General features: G+C 42.5%; 1 protein-coding gene across 7 annotated transcripts in view; it reads right to left on the minus strand.

Moving 5' to 3' along the window:
• Positions 1 to 26,031, minus strand: part of DGKH (diacylglycerol kinase eta) — a 206,233-nt gene that overhangs the window by 105,510 nt on the left and 74,692 nt on the right. For all 7 annotated transcript variants that reach the window (XM_069970557.1, XM_069970558.1, XM_069970556.1 and 4 more), the window contains one exon: positions 5,416 to 5,526. In XM_069970557.1, coding sequence (XP_069826658.1) covers positions 5,416 to 5,526 — 111 coding nt within the window. The remainder of the gene's footprint in view (positions 1 to 5,415; positions 5,527 to 26,031) is intronic.

The following is a 26,031-nucleotide window of genomic DNA, read 5'->3' on the forward strand; positions in this document are numbered from 1 at the left end:
AGCACAGACTATTTTTATTTTTAGGTTTGGCTTAAGTTTTGTTACCTATGAGAAGCCATACTTTTATTTTTCTATGTACAGTTTGCGATGAAGGCTTATTTTTTGTGGGCTCACTTGTACTTTGTGCTTAAACTCTTTGATTTTTCCATAAAAAATGCAGTTTAGCTTGTAGTAAATCTTACATGTTATCTATATTGTTCAAGCCAGTACAATTACAATACCCAATACCCTTTTATTTTATTACTTTTAAAAATTTATGAATGAGAGCTCCTTTTGGAGCCACTATCTGTCGTTTTTATCATTACTACTTTTACATATATGTGACTTTTTGATCAATTTTTATTCTATTGTGACGTGACAGGAAAAAAAACAGCAATTTGGGATTTTGGTACTTTTTTGCGCTTATGCCATTTACCCTGCAAGATCAGGAGCGTGATAATTCAATCATTCAGGCAATTTCATATGGAGCAAAACCAGGTATGTTAATTTCTTTATTATTTCTTTAATTTCCTATTTGAAATACGAGAAAATTGTGGAGGATAACAGCTTTTACTCTGGGATGCATTTATTTAGATTTTTTTTTATTTCCATACATTTTTGTAGTCCGACTAGGAGACTTCTATTCGTAATAACTTGATTGCTAATAAAGATCAATGCAGTACATATGAACTACACTGATCCATTTACTCATCATTCTATCACTTAAGGGGTTATCCAGCGCTACAAAACCATGCCCACTTTTCTCCCTCTCTTGTCTCCAGATTGGGTGGGGTTTCAAACTCTGTTTTATTGAAGTAAATGGAGCTTAATTGCAAACCACACCTGAACTGGAGACAAGAGAGGGGGAAAAGTAGTCATATTTTTGTAGCGTTGGATAACCCCTTTAAGTCTACAGTTTTGATAGCGGCATCTAAATGGTTAAACAGCCATTACGGACGTTCATTTTGTGACAGCTATTAGCAGCGGCCTCCAGCTACTTATAGCAGCCAGGAAATGTCATGTGTGGGGTGGGTTTAAGTCCTAAGCCTGCTCCATACCCTGTTGACAGCACCAGAGTCGCCAACTAGTTAAAGGGGATATGTCGGAGGCAACTGACATTTCAGACTGCTGGTGGCTGGATAGCAGTTTGTATGAGACAATACAAGGTAGCTTTCATATATCCATTCATTTAGTTGAGTACCCCTTATGGGTGCCTTCACACACACCAGATCCGCAGCGAAATCCTCTGTGGATACATTGCCAGTTCATCCCTATGATAATACATACTCACAGTGGGATGTCAATGCCGCTGCGATCATGTATTTTCATAGGGATGAACTGGCCATGGATCCGCAGCAGATCCGGTGTGTGTAAAGTCACCCTTAGGGTGCGTTCACACCTACAGGCTCTGCAGCAGATCTGCAGCAGATTTGATGCTGTGTTAGGTTATTTAAATGAAATCTGCTGCAGATCCTGTAGGTGTGAACGCACCATTAAAGGAAATCTGTCAGCTGTAATTCATGTTCTAAATTCCTGACACTGTTAGATAGCTGTTAGGTCAAGGAGATGCTTGAAATCTTTCTTATATCTGTCTGTGTGTCCGAAACACAAAACAATGCTTTTATTCTCTGGAAACACATAATATGGAAACACAGACAGATTTAAGAAAGATTCCAAGCATCTCCTTGACCTAGCAGCTATCTAACAGTGTCAGTAGTTTGGAACATGAATTACAGTTGACAGATTCCCTTTAAAAGGGCACTCCAGTATAAGAAAATTGTATTTAAATTAAACAATCACCCCAAGATATTTAACTTTTTAATATAATGTTGTTACTAGAGATGAGCGAACCTGGAGCATGCTCGAGTCCATCCGAACCCGAACGTTCGGCATTTGATGAGCGGGGGCTGCTGAACTTGGATAAAGCCCTAAGGCTATGTGGAAAACATGGATATAGTCATTGGCTGTATCCATGTTTTCCAGACAACCTTAGAGCTTTAGCCAATTTCAGCAGCCCCAGCTAATCAAATGCCGAACATTCGGGTTCGGATGGACTCGAACCCGGTTCGCTCATCTCTAGTTGTTACCAATTTTCCTCACTTCGGTAGATTTTCTGTGCTTCAACACTGACAGGAAATGAAAATGGAATGACTACAAAACTTGTTCTGACCCTCAGCTTCTCTCTCCTGTGATAATGCATCATCCTCTGATGTCACAGGATGCTCGGCTGGATCTCCCACCCCCCTTAATAAGGCTGCATTCACAAGTTCCTTGAATTTGTCCGTGCTCACAGATCCTTGCGCACAGACAATTTTACAGCCCACTGCTTTCTATTGAGCTATTCAGACATTCAGTGATTTCACGGATCCGTGTTGTCAAAAAATAGGACATGTCATTACTCGAAATGGATGCACGGAAAGGATTTTCCATAGAAATCAATGAGATTCGTGTTTTTCATGGATGTACATGAATGTGACATCCATGTTCAGCCGTGAAAAACACAGATGTGATGTTATCAACGTAATTTAAAATGCTTTAAAACAGATCCGTTAAAAAAACGGACACGGATGCAAAACGGACTGTTTTGCACGGATCACGTAGGTAGCTAGCAGACCACAATCCCGGACCAGGAAAACCACTGAACGTGTGAATGCAGCCTAATTCCCCATCTCTGACCAGCCTACTCCTCAGGAGAGTGAAAGAAGCAGCTGCTGCAACTTTACAGATTGTGAAATTAGGGATGTGTTCACACAGGTTGGAGTTGCATTGCAGTACTGCAGCGTACAGTGTGCTGTTACAGGTAGAGAATACAGTGTGCTGTGTGGTGTTGCAGGTAGAGAATACAGCATGCTGTGTGGTGTTACAGGTAGAGAATACAGTGTGCTGTGTGGTGTTACAGGTAGAGAATACAGCGTGCTGTGTGGTGTTACAGGTAGAGAATACAGCGTGCTGTGTGTTGTTACAGGTAGAGAATACAGCGTGCTGTGTGGTGTTACAGGTAGAGAATACAGCGTGCTGTGTGGTGTTACAGGTAGAGAATACAGCGTGCTGTGTGGTGTTACAGGTAGAGAATACAGCGTGCTGTGTGGTGTTACAGGTAGAGAATACAGCGTGCTGTGTGGTGTTACAGGTAGAGAATACAGCGTGCTGTGTGGTGTTACAGGTAGAGAATACAGCGTGCTGTGTGGTGTTACAGGTAGAGAATACAGCGTGCTGTGTGGTGTTACAGGTAGAGAATACAGTGTGCTGTGTAGTGTTATAGGTAGAGAATACAGTGTGGTGTGTAGTGTTACAGGTAGAGAATACAGTGTGATGTTACAGGTAGAGAATACAGTGTGCTGTGTGATGTTACAGGTAGAGAATACAGCGTGCTGTGTGGTGTTACAGGTAGAGAATACAGCGTGCTGTGTGGTGTTACAGGTAGAGAATACAGCGTGCTGTGTGGTGTTACAGGTAGAGAATACAGTGTGGTGTGTAGTGTTACAGGTAGAGAATACAGTGTGATGTTACAGGTAGAGAATACAGCGTGCTGTGTGGTGTTACAAATAGAGAATACAGCGTGCTGTGTGGTGTTATAGGTAGAGAATACAGCGTGCTGTGTGGTGTTACAGGTAGAGAATACAGCGTGCTGTGTGGTGTTACAGGAAGAGAATAGAGTGTGCTGTGTGGTGTTACAGGTAGAGAATACAACATGCTGTGTGGTGTTACAGGTAGAGAATACAGCATGCTGTGTGGTGTTACAGGTAGAGAATTATTCTTAAAGGGGTAGTGCGGTGCTAAACAATTATTCTCAAAATAACACACATTACAAAGTTACACAACTTTGTAATGTATGTCATGTATGTGAATGGCCCCCTTCCCAGTGTTTCCCCCCACCCACGCCAGACCCGGAAGTGTGGTGCATTATACTCACCTGATTCGTGTCGACCCCCGTACGCCATCTTGGAACAATGATGTCATCTTTGTGCGGCCGGCCAAACCGCTCCATCTGTCACTCGTGCCAGCCCCCTCTGCCGCGTCATAACTGTGCTCAGCCGCAATTGGCTGAGCACAGTTATGCTCAGCCAATCGCGGCTGAGCAGCTGATGACGCGGCAGAGGGGGGCTGGCACAAGGGTCGGATGGAGCGGTTCGGCTGGCCACCCGAAGATGACATCATTGTCCCAAGATGGTGGACCGGGGTTGACACAAATCAGGTGAGTATAGTGCATCACACTTCCGGGTTTGGCGTGAGTGGGGGGAAACAAAGGGAAGGGGGCCATTCACATATATAACATACATTACAAAGTTGTATAACTTTGTAATGTGTGTTATTTTGTGAATAATTGTTTAGCGCCGCACTACCCCTTTAACAATTAAGCAACACAATGAAAATGCAATGTGTGAACACAACCTAGATGTTCTGCAACAGCTTTGGGCAGGGAATGGGCAGCATGGAGGACTGTGATTAACAGCTGAGGGAAAGCATTGCATTCTGGAACTTGTAGTACTGAGCAACTGCTCAACCAGGAAGTAAAACCACAAAATACAGAACAAAGATCCCCAAAACAAATGGATTTTTGATAGTTTTGAGAACTTTGTTAGACAGGCAATGAATGCTATATTCTTCTGCGGCTGGTTTATTTTTTTGCTTCAGTTGGAGCACCCCTTTAAGGCTTAGATTGATTGGGTACATCAGTGATTGTTGACCTTCTGGAAGCTTCACCCATCTGTAAACAGAATCTTTGGCACCCAGCAAGAGTAAAGACTGGGTTCTTGGTCACCTCTCATACCAAGACCCTTCACCCTCAATTTCTTAGTTTGGGGAGTTCTAAGGGTAGCCCTTTCCTCCTCATTGCTTGGTTTTTGCACTGATATGTATTGTCAGCAGTGAGACTTTATATAAATGGCCATATTTTTTCTAATCACGTCCAATTAAATGAATATACCATAGGTGACTCTAATCAAGGTGCAGAAACAACCCAGAGATGATCAAGAGAAATGGAAGACCCCACAGCAAAGGGTCTTAGTACTTATGTTCGAGGAAAATTTTACTTTTTACTTTTTAATAAATTATCCAAGACATTGTCATGATGGGGTATTTAGCAAAGATTGATGAGTGAAACCCCCCAAAATTTTTTTTCCTTTTAGCACAATTTCACAACATAAAAAATATGAAAAAGTGGAAAGATCTGAATGCCGCATTGTAGTAAGTTTTTTTTTTAACATTATTTACGAACTCCTTAGTAGGCGTTACTGCAATGTTTAGTATATAGTATTTTTCTGTGGGGTGGTGAATTAATCAGTCGTGATACATGTTAGTAGATTTTTAACTATGTAATAAAAAATAATATAGAGCTGACATGCTGATTAAAAAAAGCTATGGAATTGCAGAGCCGAGCTCTCACCATATAAACACTGCTTATTGGAAAAAATACTCAACGTCAATGTCTCTTACCTTTGAATCCTTGGCATAGTAAAGAGTTCTGCCCCGGAGCTTAAAATAGCGTTTTTTCCATCTCTGAAATGAACTGGTTTGCTTCAGTAATAATCCTTCTTTGATACTTGTCTGGAAAGTAAACAGAAAAAAACACAATTGTCAAAAAGGAATGAGCGCATTTCTCTTCTGCCTCCTGAGCATAAGTGGTCGGCAGCGCATTACGGCATATGGTGTGCGATCCTCATTGCATCAAAGATTGCAGTTTCTCAACTTTTTCAATGGGATCGGGGTATTAAATCACTGTAGTAATAAAGACAGGTACTGGATGTGTACGGACATGGCTTGTGTACGTCATAAGCTTATAGAGCAAACATGACACAGATACATACTGATGCCCACGTCCATGTCATGAAAGACCAATTATCAATTCTAAGTTACTGGTGACTCACAACACAAACTAGCGACAGAAAGGATCCCAGGGTTATACTAGGATCTTCAATAATTACACATAGACAGTAAAGAGCAATAGCTTCAAAACAGAACGCACAGAATAATCACAGGAAGCTACAAAAACAGATTGAGAGATTGTACAGGTACCCTCCATAGACTCTGACCCTCAGGATGAGCGCTATTATTTTGTCATTCTATCTTGGATTCACTCAAACAGAAACACCACCTGACCTTAGAGCATCTCTTCCAGGTGGAGAGGAGAGCCTTTGGGGTCAGAGGGTCTCAGTAACCTGCCCCCGGTAATTCCATATTCTGTCAGAGAACCCTTGACTTTTTATGTACATGCTAAGCATAAAAGAGGGCTGTATTAGGATTTCTAGAGATTATGTATAATATTATATAGTCAGTTTTGCATGTTAATAGGGAGAAAAAAATGCATATTGTTCCTAAAATACACTTGATTTGCATCATTGGTGGTCACTAATTGTTTAACAATAACACAAATTTCCAATCAAAAGTGGTTTTTCCACCATTTAGTATCATATTCATTACATGGATTATTATTTTTTTTCTTTTTTCCATTTACATGCAGTTATTATTAAAAAAATAAATAAAAAAAAACCTGAATATATTTGCCTACATGACCCCCTAACAAGTACTGATGGACACACAAGCTCAGGAACTCGCCTCGCTGCCTCATGTAAAGCAGTGTGCACGTCCACCTAATAAATTCTGATGGACACACATACTCGGTAACTCCCCGAACTTGCAGGTATTGTGCAAATTAACTTATATTCCCTATACGTGCAAACAACGTCTGTTGTTGTAAAACCATGGCCGGAATTAAAGTTCACGATTATTAATTCTGGCTGCAGAGAAGAACTGGTAAAAGAAACATCAATTTGAAGAAACACACTACTTGTAAATCAGTCCCATAGTGTCCACAGATTTAAAGGGGAACTATCAGCAGGTTTGTGTAAATGAACCTGCCGATATCCCCCAGCAGCTCTTTACCTCATGACGTTTGCAGTGTTGTTATTCCTTTTTCCATGCATCCTGGCATTTTTGAGTATTTTAAGAAAAGAAGATATGTACATCACTGCCTTGGGAGCACTGTGGGCATTGCCCGGGGGCCCGGAGCACCCCTCTCAGCCTGCCCAGCCCACTACGCATATTCATAAATGCATAGTAATGGCACTCATAACCTTGTAGGAGACTGGCTGATTCCAACGCATGCGCAGTTAGAAGCGCCATTACTATGCATGCATATATATATATATTTTTTTCTTAATACACATAGTGGGCAGAGGGGGCTTGGTGGGCAGGGTGGGCAGAGGGGGCTGGGCGGGCCAAGGGGGGAGGGGGGGGAGCTCTGTACCACCGGGCAATGCTCACAGGGCTTCCAAGGTGGCGATTTGCATAAATGCTTAAGAACGCGGGACACAGAAAAATGAACGACACTGGCAACATGAGGTAAAGGGCTGCTGGGGGATATCGGCAGGTTCATTTACACAAACCGGCTAATAATTCTCCTTTAAATAACGATATACATAGATTTTTACATGACACTACTGCAGCCGATCACAAGCATGAAGCAAATAAAGATTAATGGCAGTAAACATTAATTATGAAACACAGTCTGTACCATCCATTACTGGACACTAGGAGAAACTTAATGGATCTTTGCTGCTTCAGTTCTAGGCTAAGATGCCTCTCCTGGGAATAGTGAAGATGAAGGAGAAATAAATCATTGTATACAAAGAGCCTGAATATAATAATAAGAAGAGGAAAAAAATGACAGGAAATTTAGCTACATTTAACATGGTGCTTTATTCAGCAAACGGATGGCAAACGTGTGTCAGTCTCTGCCTCTAATGGGCTGGAAGAATTTTTCTCCCTGTATAGGAAAGTGGAGAACTTTTTCTTTTTTCACTGTTGCATATATGCAGCACATGTGATTATACAGTAGAAAGATAGGAAGCTGGAAACAGTGAGAGGAGTCTCTGGGCAGCACTGTACCGCCTTCTCAGTGTCTCGCTTGATTGACAGCTCTCTCTCTGTACAGAAGAAATAATCCACACAGTAAAAAGCCTGTCCCCCCCTATTCCTGCGCTGTACATAAACAATTTTTTTTATAATACCACATGTTTTACAGTAAAATAAAGCCATTTCTAATAATGGAGCCTATGGAATTTAAATTGTCAATGACTTGGGCAGCAGGAATTTCCTGATACGTTCCCATTAAGGGGCCATTCACACATCTGCAATATATAGACAGGTCACAACAGTAGCACAGATTTAAACATAAGCATAATGAATGATGGACATGTGAATGGCCCCTTAGTGAGTAGAAAAGATAGAAAACCGGTGTCTATTATGGACTGCAATATAACTAGTTGGGTTAATGTTTGACTAATGTCTCAATATTCCTAAAAGTATGAAAATTAGTGCAAGACACGTTAGAACTCCGGAGGTATGCTGTCAAATGAGCACAACGTCGGAGTTATAATGTGTAGAACAGTAACGTATTGCATTTTTCAAACTTTTGAACATTTTGCTTACCCTCACTTAAAGCGACTTTGTACCCACAATCTGACCCCCCCAAACCACTTGTACCTTTGGATAGGTACCTTAATCCACGATCTGTCCTGGGGTCCGTTCAGCAGGTGATGCAGTTATTGTCTTAAAAAAACACCAACTTTTAAACTTGCAGCCCCGTGCCCAACGGCCGGGGCTTAGAGTATCTGTGTCCTTTGCACCACCCCTCCGTCCCTCCTCCCCACTCTCTTCATCAATAGGAATGCCACTGGAACATTTTCTCCTGTCTGAACATTGCACAGGTGCTTAACGATCCAGCGCATGTTCAGTATTCACACAGCTGATGACTAGGAGACAATCTGCCTGGAACATTCCTAATGATGAGGAGGGTGGGGAGGAGGGACGGAGAGGTTGTGCCAGCCTAATGCATACACAATCTAGTCCACGCCTGTTGGGCACGGGGCTGCCAGTTTAAAAGTAGTTTTTTAGGACAATAACTGTGTCACCTGTCGAACGGACCCCAGGACAGATCTTGGATTAAAAGCAGCTATCCGAAGGTACAAGCATTTTGGGGGGCGGCTATAAAGAGGACCTGTCACCCCCTGTGCCGGGGTGACAGGCTCCCGACCCCCTGTTAGATCTCCCTATACTCACCTCATCGCGCCGGGTCCCGCTTCCTGAGCCAGTCGGGTGACTGAGATTTCAGCACCCAAAGCCCGGCACGTGCGCTCACAGGAGAGTCAGAAGTTTAAAGAGAATGAATGGGGAGTCCGATGCTCCGTCCTTCTCTATGGGCATCAGACTCTCCTGTGAGCGCGATGAGGTAAGTATAGGGGGATCTAACAGGGGGTCAGGAGCCTGTCACCCCGGCACGGGGGGTGACAGGTTTCCTTTAAGGTGAACCCGGCAGCCTCCACTTTGCTGAGCAGGGGGCAACTGGTTAAATGCTTGTATTTCCTGTTGATTTCAATGGGGTTTGATACTAGAGTCAAGCACTCTAGCATTTTAGTCCCCCCTCAACACTAGTAGACAGCTATAACATCAATATGAGCTTTTTGGACATCAATTGGCTATCTCCAGTAACCCTTTGAAGAGTGAATGGGGCAGAGACTGAGCTTGCATGCTGCTTCACACGGGGACATATGGAAGCTCCATTGGTCAGGACCCCAAAGATCAGCTAGTTATTAGAGATGAGCGAACCTGGAGCATGCTCGAGTCGATCCGAACCCGAACTTTTGCAATTTGATTAGCGATGGCTGCTGAACTTGGATAAAGCCCTAAGGCTATGTGGAAATCATGGATATAGTCATTGGCTGTATCCATGTTTTCCAGACAACCTTAGAGTTTTATCCAAGTTCAGCAACCCCAGCTAATCAAATGCCGAACGTTCGGGTTCGGAACGACTCGAACCCGAACCTAGTTTGCTCATCTCTACTAGTTATCTATCCTCATAAGAATAGGTTGATAGCATTAGCCCTCAACAGATGTCAGCAGATTAAATGACACATATAGCATGTTGCAGCGCCATTGCTGCTTGTCTTTCTTGCACATGTGTATCATAATGTATGCTGCCTGCAGACCAAAGTGCAGATGGCAAGTTTTTGAGAGCGAGCCCAGAAAGAGAGAGGCCATCCTACAGGTTTTGTTGGGTTTTGCAGCTCAGTCTTAATCATGTGAACAAAGCCCCTGAATAGAAGTGTCACAGTCAATCGTAGCAGAAGACTCGCTCTTTACCTTAGAGAGTAGTGAACTATACACATAACATTTCAATAACCTGCTCAAGACATCAAGCAACTCACACAGCAAATATGTAAATGTTCATTTTATCACAAACAACGATTTTATTATTCACTGTGATCAAAAGCAGAGCTGACGGCCGTCCTTATGATTAGCTGAAATAGGAGTGTGTCATAACATTTATTCTGCTCACATAAGTGATGGTGCGGGGGGAGCAGAGCTGCTACACCGCTCACATAGCACAGCCATGAACTGGAATGGAGAGCTCCCGTGCAAACTTCTAGCCAAACAAAAACATAAACCTCTCCGTATTCCCAAAGTGCACCCTGGATACTTTAGGTGATTAATAACAAGGTAAGGTTCAAAAGACAAATAGGATAGAGCATGCATAGTGTAGGGGTAAATAGGGACAGGGAAACTACTGCACAACTGTGTCATGTAAATAGTTCCCGGACGCATGAGCCAGAGCTATAAATGCTGCACACCTCTGCAACATGGAAAATGTAGGGTCGGCAGGATTGACCAGGCCGAACAAAGGGAAGTCCCAACCATTATTTTTATGCTTCCAATGTACAGTGAAACCTCCCCAGAAGACCATCCCGTATCCCAACAGAATGCTTTTCCTTCCCATAAGAGTCTAGGGAGGCTGTCCCTCTATAAGCCGCCTACCCCCTTTTCCAATCAACAACCACTTTTTGAGTCAATTATTCAGAGGGAACCTATTTGGGAAAAAACACAGACAGTGAACTTACATATGCTATGATTCATCTATACATGAATCCCAATTGCACCGCATCATCAGAGGAAGCATTAGGAAAAGATTCGCAAAGGGCATCGGGGGAGAGCAGCTGCCAGCATTGTGCCACATCAAAGGAGCTGCAAGAAGAGGAGCTGCAATGAACTACCTGAAACAGCAAAGGAGCCACGACTCCTTCCCATCTTGCGCATCCCCCCCCACCCACCACGTAGGCTGCACGCCAGAGGCGCATCTGCTAAATATATAATAATATATATATAATATATATATTTATTTATTTAGCTTCTATACTGATCTAAAGGTCTCTTTGGTAATAGCCAACAAATGATGAAGTCTGGCCCTGTAGTCATATTCTCTACTGTAATATATATGTAATAAATAATTATATATATATATATATATATATAACACACACACACACACAACATACATTAGACTTCACTTTCATTCAACTCATTCATTAGAACTAATTTCTGATAAACATTTTCACACAAGGAAAATCAATCACTATGTTCAACAATGACACAACTGTGCTGTAGACTCTCCACACAGGAATATTTTTTCCATCCACATTTAGTTTCTTACCTTACCCATTATCTATTGAAACCTCAATAGGCCGCCGAGGTACAGCTAGGAGGAAATCCTTTACAGTGCACAAAGGTCAATAAGGGCAGATCTCTCACTGCTTCAGAGTCAATGCATTGCTACCCAAACATAGTAGTGGTAAAAAAAAAAAAAACACAGACAGCACTTCATTAAAGTGAAATTAAAGTGATGAGACCTTTATTCCTATAAAGCCCATTATAATATATAATGTTTCAGCAGCCTCACACTGCTGCAGGTTTTTATTTTACTTCTACACTGCTGGACCCTAGATCAAGGACCCTTCCTGCTAGCACCCATGACCTTTCTTTAGTGCCGTTTCCTGTGGAGTATACATGCAAAACAAAAATAGTAAGGATCAGATTTTCTAGATATGTCTTTAACCCCTTACCTCCCAGGAAACTTAATTTTTGCACTTTCATTTTTTCCTTCTCATGTTTAAAAGGCCATAGCACTTGCATTTTTTCACAGAAACACATGGGCCATTACTATTTGCGCAGTGAAACGGGGGGGGGGGGGGAAACTTATGAATTAAAACCTTTTTAAAAAAACAAAATGTTCTTAAAATAGCTCTATTAATATCCTTAGGCCTCGTTTAAGGGGAACTCCGGATAAGAAAAACTTGTTCTCTATTATAAGTACATTAAAAGTTATATACAGTGGTGCCTTGGATTACGAGCATAATCCGTTCTGGGATGGCGCTTGTAATCCAAATCCACTCTTAAACCAAAGCAAATTTTCCCATAAGAAATCATAGAAATGCAGACAATTGGTTCCATGCCCCAAAAATAATGATTTATTATTCTGAATAACATGTAAAACAAATAAAACAAACATTCAGAAACAGCATATGTGATATCACAAGTAACTGTACAGTAATGGAGAGGATGGGAAACATAAGGGCGGACAGAGACTGCAGGGAGCATGAAGGTATGAGCAGGGCAGATGTGGGCACATACATGCAGCACTCTCTGTTCGGGGAGAGAGCGGTTACAGCTATGGAGAGATTACCTCCACAGTCCTGTCCCCTGATGTGAGCCCCAGCCTGAAGTGGATCTGCTATGATTTGGAAGGTGAGGGAGACTTCCTGGGTCAGAGTACAGTGCTGTAGACCCCGCTATGCAGGCCATGTCCCTCCCCCACTCGCGCTCCCACCCAGTACAGGAAGCTCTTAAACCAAAGCAATGCTCTTAAACCAAGTCACAATTTTGAAAAACTGTGAGCTCTTAAACCAAAACGCTCTTAAACCAAGTTACTCTTAAACCAAGGTACCACTGTATATGTGTCTATACAATGTATTACCGTATCTGTACAGTTCTGCCACACTGGTAGCTGATAGAAATCCAGGAAGTAAAAAAAAATGGCCCCTGTGCCAATTCACATTGTCTCCTGCTGCTATCCCCCCCTAGGAGACAAATCTTAAGGCCCTATTCCACGGGTCGTTTTAGAGGAGCAAACGAGTGCTATTAGCGCTCGTTTGCTCCTCATTCGCAGCTCGCTGCCGCCGCTATTCAGCGCGGCTGCAGCGTGCGGGTGAGTGTGGGAGGGGCGGCGGGGAGCTGCGGGGGGGCTGCTCGGAGGATCGCTGATCGTCCGGGCAGCCCATAGGATATAGCAGCGTCTGCTGCCGACGCTCCTATTCAACGGAGCGACGGCAGCAGATCGCTGCTATACCAGTCGCTTGTTTTTCAACATGTTGAAAAACAAGCGACTGCAACGATCAGCCGACATGAACGATGTCGGCTGATCGTTGCACTCTATTCCACGGGAAGAATATCGTTCGTAGCGGCCGATATCGGCCGAATACGAACGATATTGCTCCTTTAAACGACCCGTGGAATAGGGGCATTACATGCCTCTGTCTCACCTTGTGTGTGTTTGCTGATGATGCAGACAAGGGGCAGGGCGTGATGTCACAGGAGGCTTGGATGGATTACCCAATCCCCTGATTCCACTGATTTACCATCTCTAACCGGCCAGAAGCAGGTGCAGCACTAATTTTACTGATTGTAATGGGTGGGGGCTGTGATGATCACATGAGGGAAAGCATTGCATTCTGGGAAGTGCCAAAAGAGGAAAAACAGAAACACAAAACAGAGCAACCCCCCCCCCCCCCCCCCAAACAAATGGATTTTTGGTAGTTTCAAAACTGGGATAGACAGGTAAGTAATGTGTTATGCTTCTGCAGAAGTTTCGTTTTTTTTTTCCTCTACCTGGAGTAAACAATAGGTGTTGGCCGCTGTTTTGCCATGTGAAAACATGGCCTTATAAAGCTTTTATGTTTTGGTCTATGGGGCTGGCATTTTTTGCACCATTATCTATACTTTCTATCTTTCTCTTGGTAGCTTGCTTGCATACATGCGACTTTTTGATCACTTTTTATTACAATTTTTCAAAATTTGATGTGACCAAAAATCAGCAATTTTGCACTTTAGCGGGATTGTGCGCTTAGGCTGTTTACCATGCAAGATCAGGAATGCAAAATATTTATAGTTCAGGCAATTCCGCACGCGGTGATGACAATTTTTTATTATTTTATATTATCTATACGGACAAATAGGGCAAGGACAGGGATACCTTCTGAATTGCAATTTCGGGAGGGAAAAAAACTAGATGCATTTTATGCTCGGCTTAGCTGGTATTTTTAGTTTTGGTGACTCCTAAAACAGACATATTTTTACCATATCACTAATCTCAGGGAGAGACCAGTCAAGCAAAAAACACTAAGCTGCTGGTTAAAGCGCTCAATAAAGTGAATTCCGAGGTGCACTGCCCCCTGGGTAATACAATATGCAAAAAGAGTCAGTAAAGCCTTATTTAAGAGTCTCAAAACACGGGACTAGCTAGATAATCCTCCAGGGAAGGACTAAGCCACGGGTTGGCCGCGAAACAGCCACGGGTTGGCCGCGAAATCAGTCCGTGGATTGATACCCGGCTTAGGTTTTCGCTTGTCATGTCCTTAAACTCATAAATTGAGCTAGATATTGAAACAAAAGGCCACTCGTGGTTTTGGTGGTCTCCATCCAGGTGCCACCCCATGGCTTTGTCCTTCCCTGAAGACATGTGGCTAGTCCCATGGTTTTAGACTCTTAAAAGGAGTTCTCCAGCGTGGGGGCACTTTTGCGCTGGGACCAGGGCCGAGGGGGCCGAGGGAAAAGACGTGCACTCACCTCCCCAGTTCCAGCGGCAGTCCCCCATCGCGGCGCTCCGGTGCCCGACCTCTTTTGGGTGTCTGAAGCGGACCCGAGACGTGATGTCTCAGATCCGCTCAGCCACTCAGTGAAGGAGGCAGGAGGTGAGTGGACATCTTTTCCTTCGGCCACCTTGTCCCTGATCCCAGCGCAAAAGTGCTTGAGTACCCCTTTAAATGAGGCTCCACGGACTCTTTTTTTAATCCACTCCTGGTTGTGGTTGCAATATGAGGACCACAATACTGACTGAAATATACGTAGTGTGAACCCAGCCACAAACAGGTAGGCACTTTATGCCACAAAAATACACTATATATCCACATGTCGCAAAACACATGAACATTGAGTAGACTAATAATATAACGACTGTACAGACTCTTCTCTCCTGTTGTATAGCCTGTTAGATACAAAGGAACCTCTTTAAATGTATGTGTACAGAAATCATGGAGCTAGTCTCTATCATGCTGCCATAGATTACACAGTACTGATATTAATATCCTATATAGGAGAGTTTTGTAAATAATATGCTATTGGCAGATGGGAGGAACAGTGGCTAAAAATGCTGTGAAGAAACAACTTTACTGCAAAATCAGACAAAAATGTCCAAAACATTTCATGAATTAAACACAGCTATACATCTTCTTGTCAATCATCGATGTATGCAACTGAGGCTCCACTCAAATACTAAACTTTTTCCATCGTAGAACCCCTAATATTTTTTTTTAACACAAGGACAAGTTAAAAACACTTACTTATGAGTGGTGGAAGTTCCTAGAGAGTTAATGGCACCTGTTGCTACACAAATGACAAAACTATACATGTCCCAAAAATGGCCCAACAGGAACACAGCATGGTATATGTGGGAAAACCTTCTTGGCAGGTCGTTCGGACCAAATTTTGTGCAGGTGTTGGTGCCTGAGCAAGAAACAAGTGTGCTGCCAGCATTTATGTTGGTAGCAGCAGAACAGCCAGCAAGGTGTGGGAGATAAACAGCCTCTGCAAGTGGTAGTCAGGATATTCCTGGAGCTATTTCTGAAGAAGAGTTTCTCAGACTTTCATATATTTGTTGGGTATGTTCTGGGCAGGGTCATGGCTTGAGATCAGGTAAATAATTGTAAAATTTGTGCTGGTAAAGAGGTAGATATTTCTTGAGCCAGTGAGGAACTTATCTCTTAGCAACTCTATAATGTGCATATCACTATGGCTACGTTCACATTAGCGTTTGACCATCCGGCACCATTCCGTCTACCTTTTCCGTTTTAGAGTAGGCAAAACAGAAACTGTCGGATCCGTTAAAATCCCCATAGATTCCCATGCTATTTTAGTGTGCTCAGTTTGCCCTAATTGTGCTCCGTTTGCATGCAATCCGTTCAAGATCCGTTTTTTTGAACAGAAGAAAAAATAGTGTTTGCAGTATTTTTCTTTCCGCTTAAAAAAAACGGATAACGAACGGAAAGTGCACTTCTGTTTTTTTTTTTACATTGTAGTCAATGAGGACGGATCTAAAACGGAAGGTATTTCCGTTCACATCCGTTTTTTTTCATCCGTTTATGCACTGAGCATGCGCAGAAGCAGCAAGAAACCAAAGAAGAAAAATAAACGGATAGAAAAACGGATGCTGACTGATGCAAACTGATGTACAAAAGTCTGTTTTTTTAAGCCAAAATACAAACGGACCATTAAAAAAAGATGAACATTTTGCAATCAGTTTGCATCAGTCTGCTCATCAGTTTATGCTCATCCGTTTAATTTAAATAGACGGATCAGTTAGAAACAAAGAAAAAGGCTAGTGTGGCCGAGCCCTATGTCTAATTTTTTTATTCCAAATTTAGCTGTCTGGAAATATAGTTGACTGGAAAATGTAAATACATTTTCTACTGTACAAATGGCTACACCAGCTTCAAAGGCTCCCTGCCTAAGTTTTATACTTGTAAAGCAACTCTGAAACTGGTATCCTGAAACATATAAAGTAATGAGTCGGCACAGGGGCAGCAGCAAAAGCCAATAGAAGCACAAATGATTGTGGTAATGTGATGGTAATAAAGTACCATAGTAATGACATTAAACTATAATCTAGATAATATAACCCACATTGAAATATATAGCTGCCATTAACCTGATCTATAAATTATGCAAAAAGGCTGCAGCATTAGGAAGCGGCTGAACCACTACAGGAGGAATGCGCTGTGTGTAGATTTCCCTGAGTAAAAACACACAAAAGACAAGCATAAAGGATAAAGCAACTTTGGTCTATGCTATGTGCAATAGCAATGTAATACACAAGGAACTCACAGCAACCAACATGCATGGTGCCATGGCTGATTTCAGGAGTGTAAAATGGACACACTTTGCTTTCATATTATAGCTGCAAACTGGGCCAAACTGCAGGTATGTTGACCCAAACTGACAGCTGTCAGGTGGGATAAGACTAGAGATGAGCGAACCGGGTTCGGGTTCGAATCGATCCAAACCCGAACGATCGGCATTTAATTAGCTGGGGATGCTGAACTTGGATAAAGCTCTAAGGTTGTCTGGAAAACATGGATACAGCCAATGACTATATCCATGTTTTCCACATAGCCTTAGGGCTTTATCCAACTTCAGCAGCCACCGCTAATCAAATGCCGAACGTTCGGGTTCGGATCGACTCGAGCATGCTCCAAGTTTGCTCATCTCTAAATAAGATCCATTGGTCAGGGTGTATTTGTATGGCACAATAAAGCATGAGTTTTTGGAAAAATGCTACAGCAATTTTTATCAAAAGTGCAAACACTGAACTGAACCTCCCTATACCTCCAATATCATGCACAGGCATAAAGAGTTTGAGGTAGCAAAAAGAGGTTTCATTGATGGAATTCTGTACAAATAAGAGAAGACAGCTGTTATTCTCTATTGGACTGTGGTACTCTCTTTTAGCAGCATGCCAGATCCAAGATTCACCTTCTACATCAACTGTATTTAACAAAAAAAATAAAAAATTCATCATCTGGCATGTCATATAAAGGAAACCACAGAAAACGCGGTCTGACCATGAGTCTCCTTTAAGCACATGCAGATATTTGCATTTCCTGAATCAGACGTCATGGCCTTTCTAAAATATCCCAGGACTGGAGTGAGACAGACGCGCTCACACCTAATTACTAAATACTTCATATGACCACAGAAATATCTTTGGGTCCGTTCACACAGGCTTGCTTCTTGTGTGAGCCATTATCTGCAATCTTTATAAATGTCTCATGCATGCAATGTACAAAGCTTAGAAGCAAAAAAAAATAAAAAATTCTAGACAGTTATGACATTCTATAAACGGCCCGCAGACAAACAAGTACCAACAACTGCCAATAAGGAGGGAGAAGGGGGACTGCAATGTGCCAAATTGGCAACAGCATGTAGCCCGCCATGTGGTGGTTTACACAGTGCTCAAAGAGAAGCAAAGGCTCCGGTGGCTCTTAGTAACTTGTGTGTCATACTTGTTTTCCTAGCAATAAGTCAGGGTTAATACTATTAACCCTTAGCCGCACTTGGAGGCCCTATTACACAGAGATTATCGACCGTATTCGGACGATATCGTCCGTTACGGCGGGTAATTGATTCATGGATTAGAAGACACTGATCAGCCGACATGCATAATGTCGGCTGATCGTTGTCTTTCAACAGGCTGAAACCCAAAGATCAGCCTAGCAATGATCTGCCCCTGTTGCTGCGTGAAACAGGAGCAGGGGCAGCAGACCGCCGATATCTCCTATGGGCTGCCCGGTACACCACCCCCCACACTACCTGCTTGCTGTCGGCACATGCAATAGCACCAGCAGCGAAAGGGGAATGAGGAGCAAGCAAGCGCTGACCTGACAGGTCGCACCTCACCTGTGTAAAAAGGCACACCTTCTGTTATACCAGGAAGACCTTTTGCTACTGCGTGTAGGTGAAGGCTGCCACTTCATGCTGGCATAAAAAATAGTCAAACAATAATAGGGCCTTTTAATACTTAAATGGTTATCTAGGATGCTTTTGAAGAATATTTGCAATGTCCTGCATGGAAAACGCTCGATCAATTACCACTGAACAACATGCAATTTTTTTTATTTTGGAAAAAAATATATAAATAAATAATAATAATTAAAAGTTTATTATATATATATATATATATATATATATATATATATATACATACACAATATATATATATATATATATATAGTTAGTGAAAAACAAGGGTATCTGTCCTATAAAACCTGTGCAGATATTTACAGGTGAAGTAGCTTGCTAAGCCTTGATCAACAACAATTGCCATCCGCCATCATTGATTCTAATTAGTCACAGTAGTGGCCCAGTGCCACAAACATAAGCAGGCTGACTATGTGTATGTATAGTGGCGTGTTACATTGTTATAATAATAGAATATCATCTCTAAGAAGGATTGTACAAGTTTCCCTCAGCTAATAAAACTCTGAACTGGATAAACTTTCAGCACTAATGAAGTGCTATACTTAATCTATGTTGCCAGGCAGAAAGACGGAGCAGACAAGCAGCAGAATATTCCGTGTATCCTTAGCAACGAGATGGGGCATGATCCAGCGCACATCTACTCCTCTTCCACAGGAAAAGTTGCAGGTGCTTATTCTGACAGTGGAACATATAGACAGGAAAACAATTCCACTCCCCAATAAGAAGAGGTGTCGGGAGCTGAGGACCATAAGATACATGGGGACACATAGGAGACCTGGGAACCCTAGCTGGTTAGGATTGTTTAGGAACACTGGGTGCTCATCCTGAACCGTCTGTGTGGGAAAACAAAACCACTGTATATTTACATGCTTTAAGTTTCCATCCAACGTCTTCCATCTAGTACATGATAAGGAGGGCTGTTTTGGCAAACAAGATGGATGAACGGGTCATGGGATACATTAGTGCGAGAATTTGTGTTGCCGGTCTGCTTTATAAACAGGAGTAGTAAAAGCCCGGCCAGTTAACATCTTAAGATTAAAGGGCCCTGCAGTTTTATAAATGTTTTAATTTAATTCAAATATTATTAGCTTAAGCTGTCAACAGCTGCTGAAGTGTTCTGGCACGGAGATCTAAGCCGCCATGAATCTACAACTGTCCAATAAATTGTAATGGGATGTTTAAAGAAACACTTCATACGTTTTGTAACACGTTAACCTCAGATTATGACTACCGCCCAGTGGCTATTGTGTGGATACCCAGCCAGAATAAAAGCTGGTCATGTTCAAAGGACCAAACATTAAAGTCAATGTACCATCAGTATGTTTGCTTTAAGTTTTGCACATGGAAAGAACAGCGCCAGCGTGGGGAAACGCGACCAGATTCCTGCGTACAGCTCCGTTCTATTTCCGGGCGCCGGCCAGGGGTGAAGCACTGTGGGAGGAAACCCGTACCCCTCTATGACGTAGCTCTATTGATTCTAATGGAGTCGCATCACAGAGGGGCGAGGGTTTCCTCACACTTGAGGTGGGTTGGCCCGCCTTCAGTGCTTCAGCCCAGGTGGGTGCCAGGGAATAGAATGGCACCATACGCGGGAACTGGGCCGTGGATCAATAAAAGTACCGGAGCACCGGCTTCCCCATGTCAGTGCTGTTCTATTCATCTGCGCAACTTAAAGCAAAGGTACTGATGTTACATTCAATTCGAAGACAGTCTGTTTAATGAGACAGTATCATTCTTGTCTCCAGTTCAGGTGTGGTTCTGCGGAAGCAGGGAGCAGCGGGGACAGGACACCATTAGATGGCAGGTGTGTGGGGGGATCAAGGCAGGTTAGTTTGCATTTCATATTTAGGTTTAAAAAGTCCACTGTGCAAAAAAAAATACATATTCCTGGAATACCCCTTTCACACATCAGTAATATACTATAACACTCTCCGTAATTGTGGACATTATAGTACCCACCGATTTCAATAGACCCTTTTACTCAGTAGTGGCTATGGATCCGTTAAAGGGTTGTGCTCCATGTGGCAAAAAATCCTGGCACATCATTGTACAACCTGTGCAACCAGATCCACCAATTACTGTCAACGGGGCCATGCAAACAGTTACAGATACATATCCCTAATCCTGTCTGTGGTTGCGGCTCCACAATTACGACCAGGATTACTGATGGGCCAAAGAGTTCTAGTTGTCATATACTTATCAGCATGCACTGAGACCTGTTCCATTTTAAAATATATATTTTATAAGTGAACTTTTTATAGGAAAACAGGTAAGGGTCCAATAATGCATCCCAGAACCCTCTTAATCTTGCTTACTCCATCATAAATATTACATCTTAAATCATACGGAACTATCCTACTAATAATAATTTATTAAAATTATGTTGTAAAGCACCAAATATAGGCACATACATTTATACAACACATGTATCCCATTAACTATAATCAGATTTAAAAATGAAAGAATATTTGCTGTATTTTTGTTGTACGCCTCCCTCCCCCATCAACCCACCTCCCCCTAAATCTCATACTGATGACTGATGGCTGCCAAACATCCACGCAGATTACACAGACAACTGAATGGAAATATAAAAAAAATTAGCAACAACCATCAGCTTCAGGAAAAGTACAGTCTCCTTTTATACATTAAAAAGAGGAACTATCAACAGGTTAGGTGAATCTAACCTGCCGATTAGAGAGGAACGAATTTACAGTATTAACAAAGCAAACCACTTAGTTACCTCGGCAGTTTGCTTATCAGTCCGCTGTCTTTGAACTCTGTGCTACTCTGCTCCAGATGCCTGGAAAAGCTGGATACAGTTCTGGGAAACTTCTGGATTCCAGCACACAAAGCAGAGAGACAAAACAAAAAAGCAAAATGCTGATAAGCAGACTGCTGCGCTAACTAAGTGATTTGCTTTGTTTTTACTTTAAGTGCACTCATCTGTACTGTAGATAGCTCCGTATTGCACACAGAGTGCTGAGGATTAAGGTATGTCTCTTACCTTCATTCTCTGCGCTGTTCATGTGCAGTATTAATGCAATCCTCTGTCTGGTAAGGCTGACTATCAGTAGAGCAGGCCGGGACAGTGCTCTTAACAGCCTTACCAGAAAGAGGACTGCATTAAAACTGCACAGAAACAGAGCAGAGAATGAAGGTAAGAGATGTACCGTCATCCTCAGCACCCCATGCACAATAGAGTGCTATTAGCAGATTAGATTAATCTAACATGCTGATAGCTGTTGAAGGAAAACTATCTTGTATCCTCATCACCAACATAATAGTGGTGGTGATCAGATCCGATAACAGATTCCCTTTAAAGGGGTACTCCAGCAAATTATTTTTATTTCAAATCAACCAGTGTCAGAAAGTTAAATAGATTTGTAATTTACTTCTATTTAAAAATATTAAGGCTTCCACTACTTATCAGCTGCTGTATGTCCTGCAGGAAGTGGTGTATTCTTTCCAGTCTGACACAGTGCTCTCTGCTGCCACCTCTGTCCATGTCAGGAATTGTCCAGAGCAGTATCAAACCCTCAAAAAAACCCTCTTTAATCTGGACAGTTCCTGTCATGGAAAGAGGTGGCAGCAGAGAGCACTGTTTCAGACTGCAAATAATGCATTACTTCCTGCAAGACATAAAGAAACTGATAAGTACTGGAAGACCGGAGATTTATTTTAATAGAAGTAGGTTACAAATCTAACTTTCTGACACCAGTTGATTTGAAAGAAAAAAAAAAAAAATCAGAGTACCCCTTTAAGCTCCACTACACCTATTTTAACAATAGAGTAAACCCAACAAATAATATAGCAATTGAAGCATTGCAATGATACAGTAAGCAGTACTCAGACATACCAGAGATGTAACAGTGCAAGTCTGTATGAACAAAAAGAGAAAGAAAAGCATTACATATTTTAAACAAGAATAAACACTGTCTACCCTGGAGGGAGTCTCTCAATGTCTGGAAGGTATTTTGGTCCTTTACCACTGTAACTACATAATGCAGCAGCTTAAATCTGCAAAACAAAGCCACAAAACAAGAAAAAGCAGATGTTTTGAATTACGCATATTTTTAGATTCAGGGATAGAATACTAAATAAAGCAACGCGCCTCTCGCCACTGTCCCCTCCTCCAGCACTTCAGAAGGTCACGTTCATTTAAAGCGACTCTGTACCCACAATCTGACACCCCCCCCCCCCCCAAAACACTTGTACCTTCAGATAGCTGCTTTTATTCAAAGATCTGTCCTGGGGTCCGTTCAGCAGGGGATGCAGTTATTGTGCTAAAAATGTACTTTTAATCCTGCAGCGCTGTGTCTAAACGGCCGGGGCTTACATTTGTATATGCATTAGGCTGGCACACCCTCTCTGTCCTTCCTCCCCACCCTCCTCATCATTAGGAATGCTCCAGGCAGATTGCTTCCTATTCCCCACCTGTCTGCATAATGAACATGGGCTGGATCGTTAAGACACCTGTGCAAAGCTCAAACAGCAGTAAATGTTCCTGGACCATTCCTAATGATTAGGAGGGTGGGGAGGATGGACGGAGAGGTGGTGCCAGCCTGATGCATAACAAATGTAAGCCTTTGCCGTTAGACACAGCGCTGTAGGATTAAAAGTTGTTTTTATGAGAATAGCTGCATCCCCTGCCGAACGGACCCCAGGACAGGTCTTGGATTAAAAGCAGCCATCTGAAGGTACAAGTGATTTGGGAGGGTCAGATTGTGGGTACAGAGTCGCTTTAAGAACGCAAATCATTTCATTATTATTAAAACCAGTCCACACTTCAGATGAGATGGACTCCGGACAGAGAGGACCAACAATGAGGGGTTATCCTGACTTCTCCACAGTGATATTCCACATAAATGTGCATGAGTAGAACGCTTTGCATCCTCAGAGCACTTAGGCTTTGTGTACATGTCACCAATTTGTTGCAGGTCTTTCAATGCCTGAAAATTTTTTGTATGTGTGTTAATGGGGTGGTGTCTGTAACATGTACCTAGATGTTTTCAAATCCATTTTAGATCTAAAAAAACACATACAAAAAAGGCTGCAATCTCTTTAAAGCAATAAACAAAGTAGAAAAAGACATGTACAAATACAGTGCACCAATGTTCTGTAAATGAGATCATTAGAAAACTATTGATAACCTTATGCAAAAGAAGGGTCCGCGGAGTCTCAGTTACGAGTCTCAAAACACGAGAATAGCCAGATATCCTATTGCCAAGGGGGTGCCTCCCAGCGGGGAGATCACCAAACCACCCTGATACGTAGCCCCTTAAGTCACACTCTGTTGCGTGTATTGGAACATAAATAGGGAAATACCAGGGTGGCCCCTTTTACGTCAAAGTCTAACTCTGTGGCGAGTATTGCGACATGACAAGGGTTTACCAAGGCAGGTATCCATCCACAGACGATCGTTTCAGGGTTGTCGCCCCTCGTCAGTGTGGAGTAGGATTCTGGCTAACAGGGGCAATGAAAAATAGACCAACAAAACACAGCAATCGCGGAGCTCAGGGAGACCAGAGACAAAAAAAGTGAAGTCTCCACTGATGCATTGCCCCCTAGGAATTTAAATATGCAAAAGGAGGGTCCGCGGAGAATCAGTTACGAATCTCAAAACACGGGCTTCCCTCCCCTGGAGGGATATCTGGCTATTCCCGTGTTTTGAGACTCATAACTGAGACTCCACAGACCCTTCTTTTGCATATTTAAATTCATAGGGGGCAATGAATCAGTCGAGACTCTTCAATGAGTACTCCATTTGATTTTTTTGTCGCTGGTCTCCCTGAGCTCAGCGATTGCTGTGTTTTGTTGGCCTATTTTTCATTGCCTCTCTTAGCCAGAATCCTACTCCACACTAACGAGGGGCAACAACCCCGAAACGATCGTCTGTGGATGGATGCCTGCCTTGGTAAACCCTTGTCGTGTCGCAATACTCGCCACAGAGTTAGACTTTGACGTAAAAGGGGCCACCCTGGTATTTCCCTATTTATGTTCCAATACACGCAACAGAGTGGGACCTAAGGGGCTACGTATCAGGGTGGTTTGGTGATCTCCCCACTGGAAGGCACCCCGTTGGCAATAGGCTTCCGTCCCCTGGAGGGATATCTGGCTATTCCCGTGTTTTGAGACTCGTAACTGAGACTCCCCGGACCCTTCTTTTGCATATTTAAATTCATAGGGGGCAATGCATCAGTGGAGACTCTTTAGTGAGTACTCCATTTGATTTTTTTTGTCGCTGGTCTCCTTGAGCTCAGCGATTGCTGTGTTTTATTGATAACCTTGGCTAAATATCTCATACTAAGGCTACATGCACACGTCTGCAGTGCAGCCTGCGACCGTGGACCGCACTACAAATAAGCATCAGTAGTGCTTCACAGACCACTACATTGAGCGATGTGTGCTGCAAATGTGAATCCGCACTACAGCCTGTGGTTGGTTTGTTTTTTGCACCATGGATCACTTTCTCAATCTCTGTGAAGCACGGGACACCAGGTGGACGCTTGGGTGAATCTAGCAGCCTGTGAGCTATTGTGTACCAGCACCTTGGAATAAAACGTTCTTGCATGGACTTATGGCCAGAGTTCATGGATTTCTTTCAGTAAGATCTAGTTACACAAAAGACTACAGTCTGGAGGTGGACAGGTACTGGTGTAATTAACACCAAGTTTTTTTCTCACTATTTTGCATAATACGTTGGATTAAGAGGGCCATGGTGGAAGTCCTCTAGTGAGAACTATTTGTTGGACATATATATAGTGCAGTGTTGCTATTTTATGTACATAGTTAGTAGACTAACCAGAAACATGAGAAAATATTAGTTTACTGAAAGAATAGTAGATGTCTAGAGTAAACTTCCAGCAGATGTGGTTGGTAAATGTACAGTAACTGAATTTAATCATGCCTGGATAAACATATATCTATCCTAAAAGAAGAAAAAAGCAGCTAGATGGACCGCGTAAGTCTTCTGTCGATAATCTTCTATGTTTCTATATCCATCCTTCCTTTATATAGTATATATAATGAATAACCCCAGTTGCAGGACATGTAACTAAATATCTGATCATACAATTTGACATTTTCTTAAACTGACAGATGCTGAAATATCTTTTTTTGCCTTCACTTGTGGCTCCTTCTAGCAAACAAGTGTTGGCAGGGTGCCCTCCATGTAGTTCTATCTAATGATGATGTTATATCAGGTATATTGCAGGACATATATTAGCAGTAATTTATACAAAAGGTATAGCGGCTGTTTGCTTAACCATGCCGAGATCACTAAGCCAAGTGGGGAGGGAATCCAGAGGACAGCGTGGCCTGCTCTGACAGCGGCATCCTGCTAGTTACCAGTAGGACTCGCCATAGTCTCCCTCTAATTAGGACAATGGGAATAAAAACATTGCAGGAGAGTGA

Source organism: Dendropsophus ebraccatus, chromosome 5 (genome assembly GCF_027789765.1).
Source record: "Dendropsophus ebraccatus isolate aDenEbr1 chromosome 5, aDenEbr1.pat, whole genome shotgun sequence".
In the NCBI taxonomy this organism is placed as follows: domain Eukaryota; kingdom Metazoa; phylum Chordata; class Amphibia; order Anura; family Hylidae; genus Dendropsophus; species Dendropsophus ebraccatus.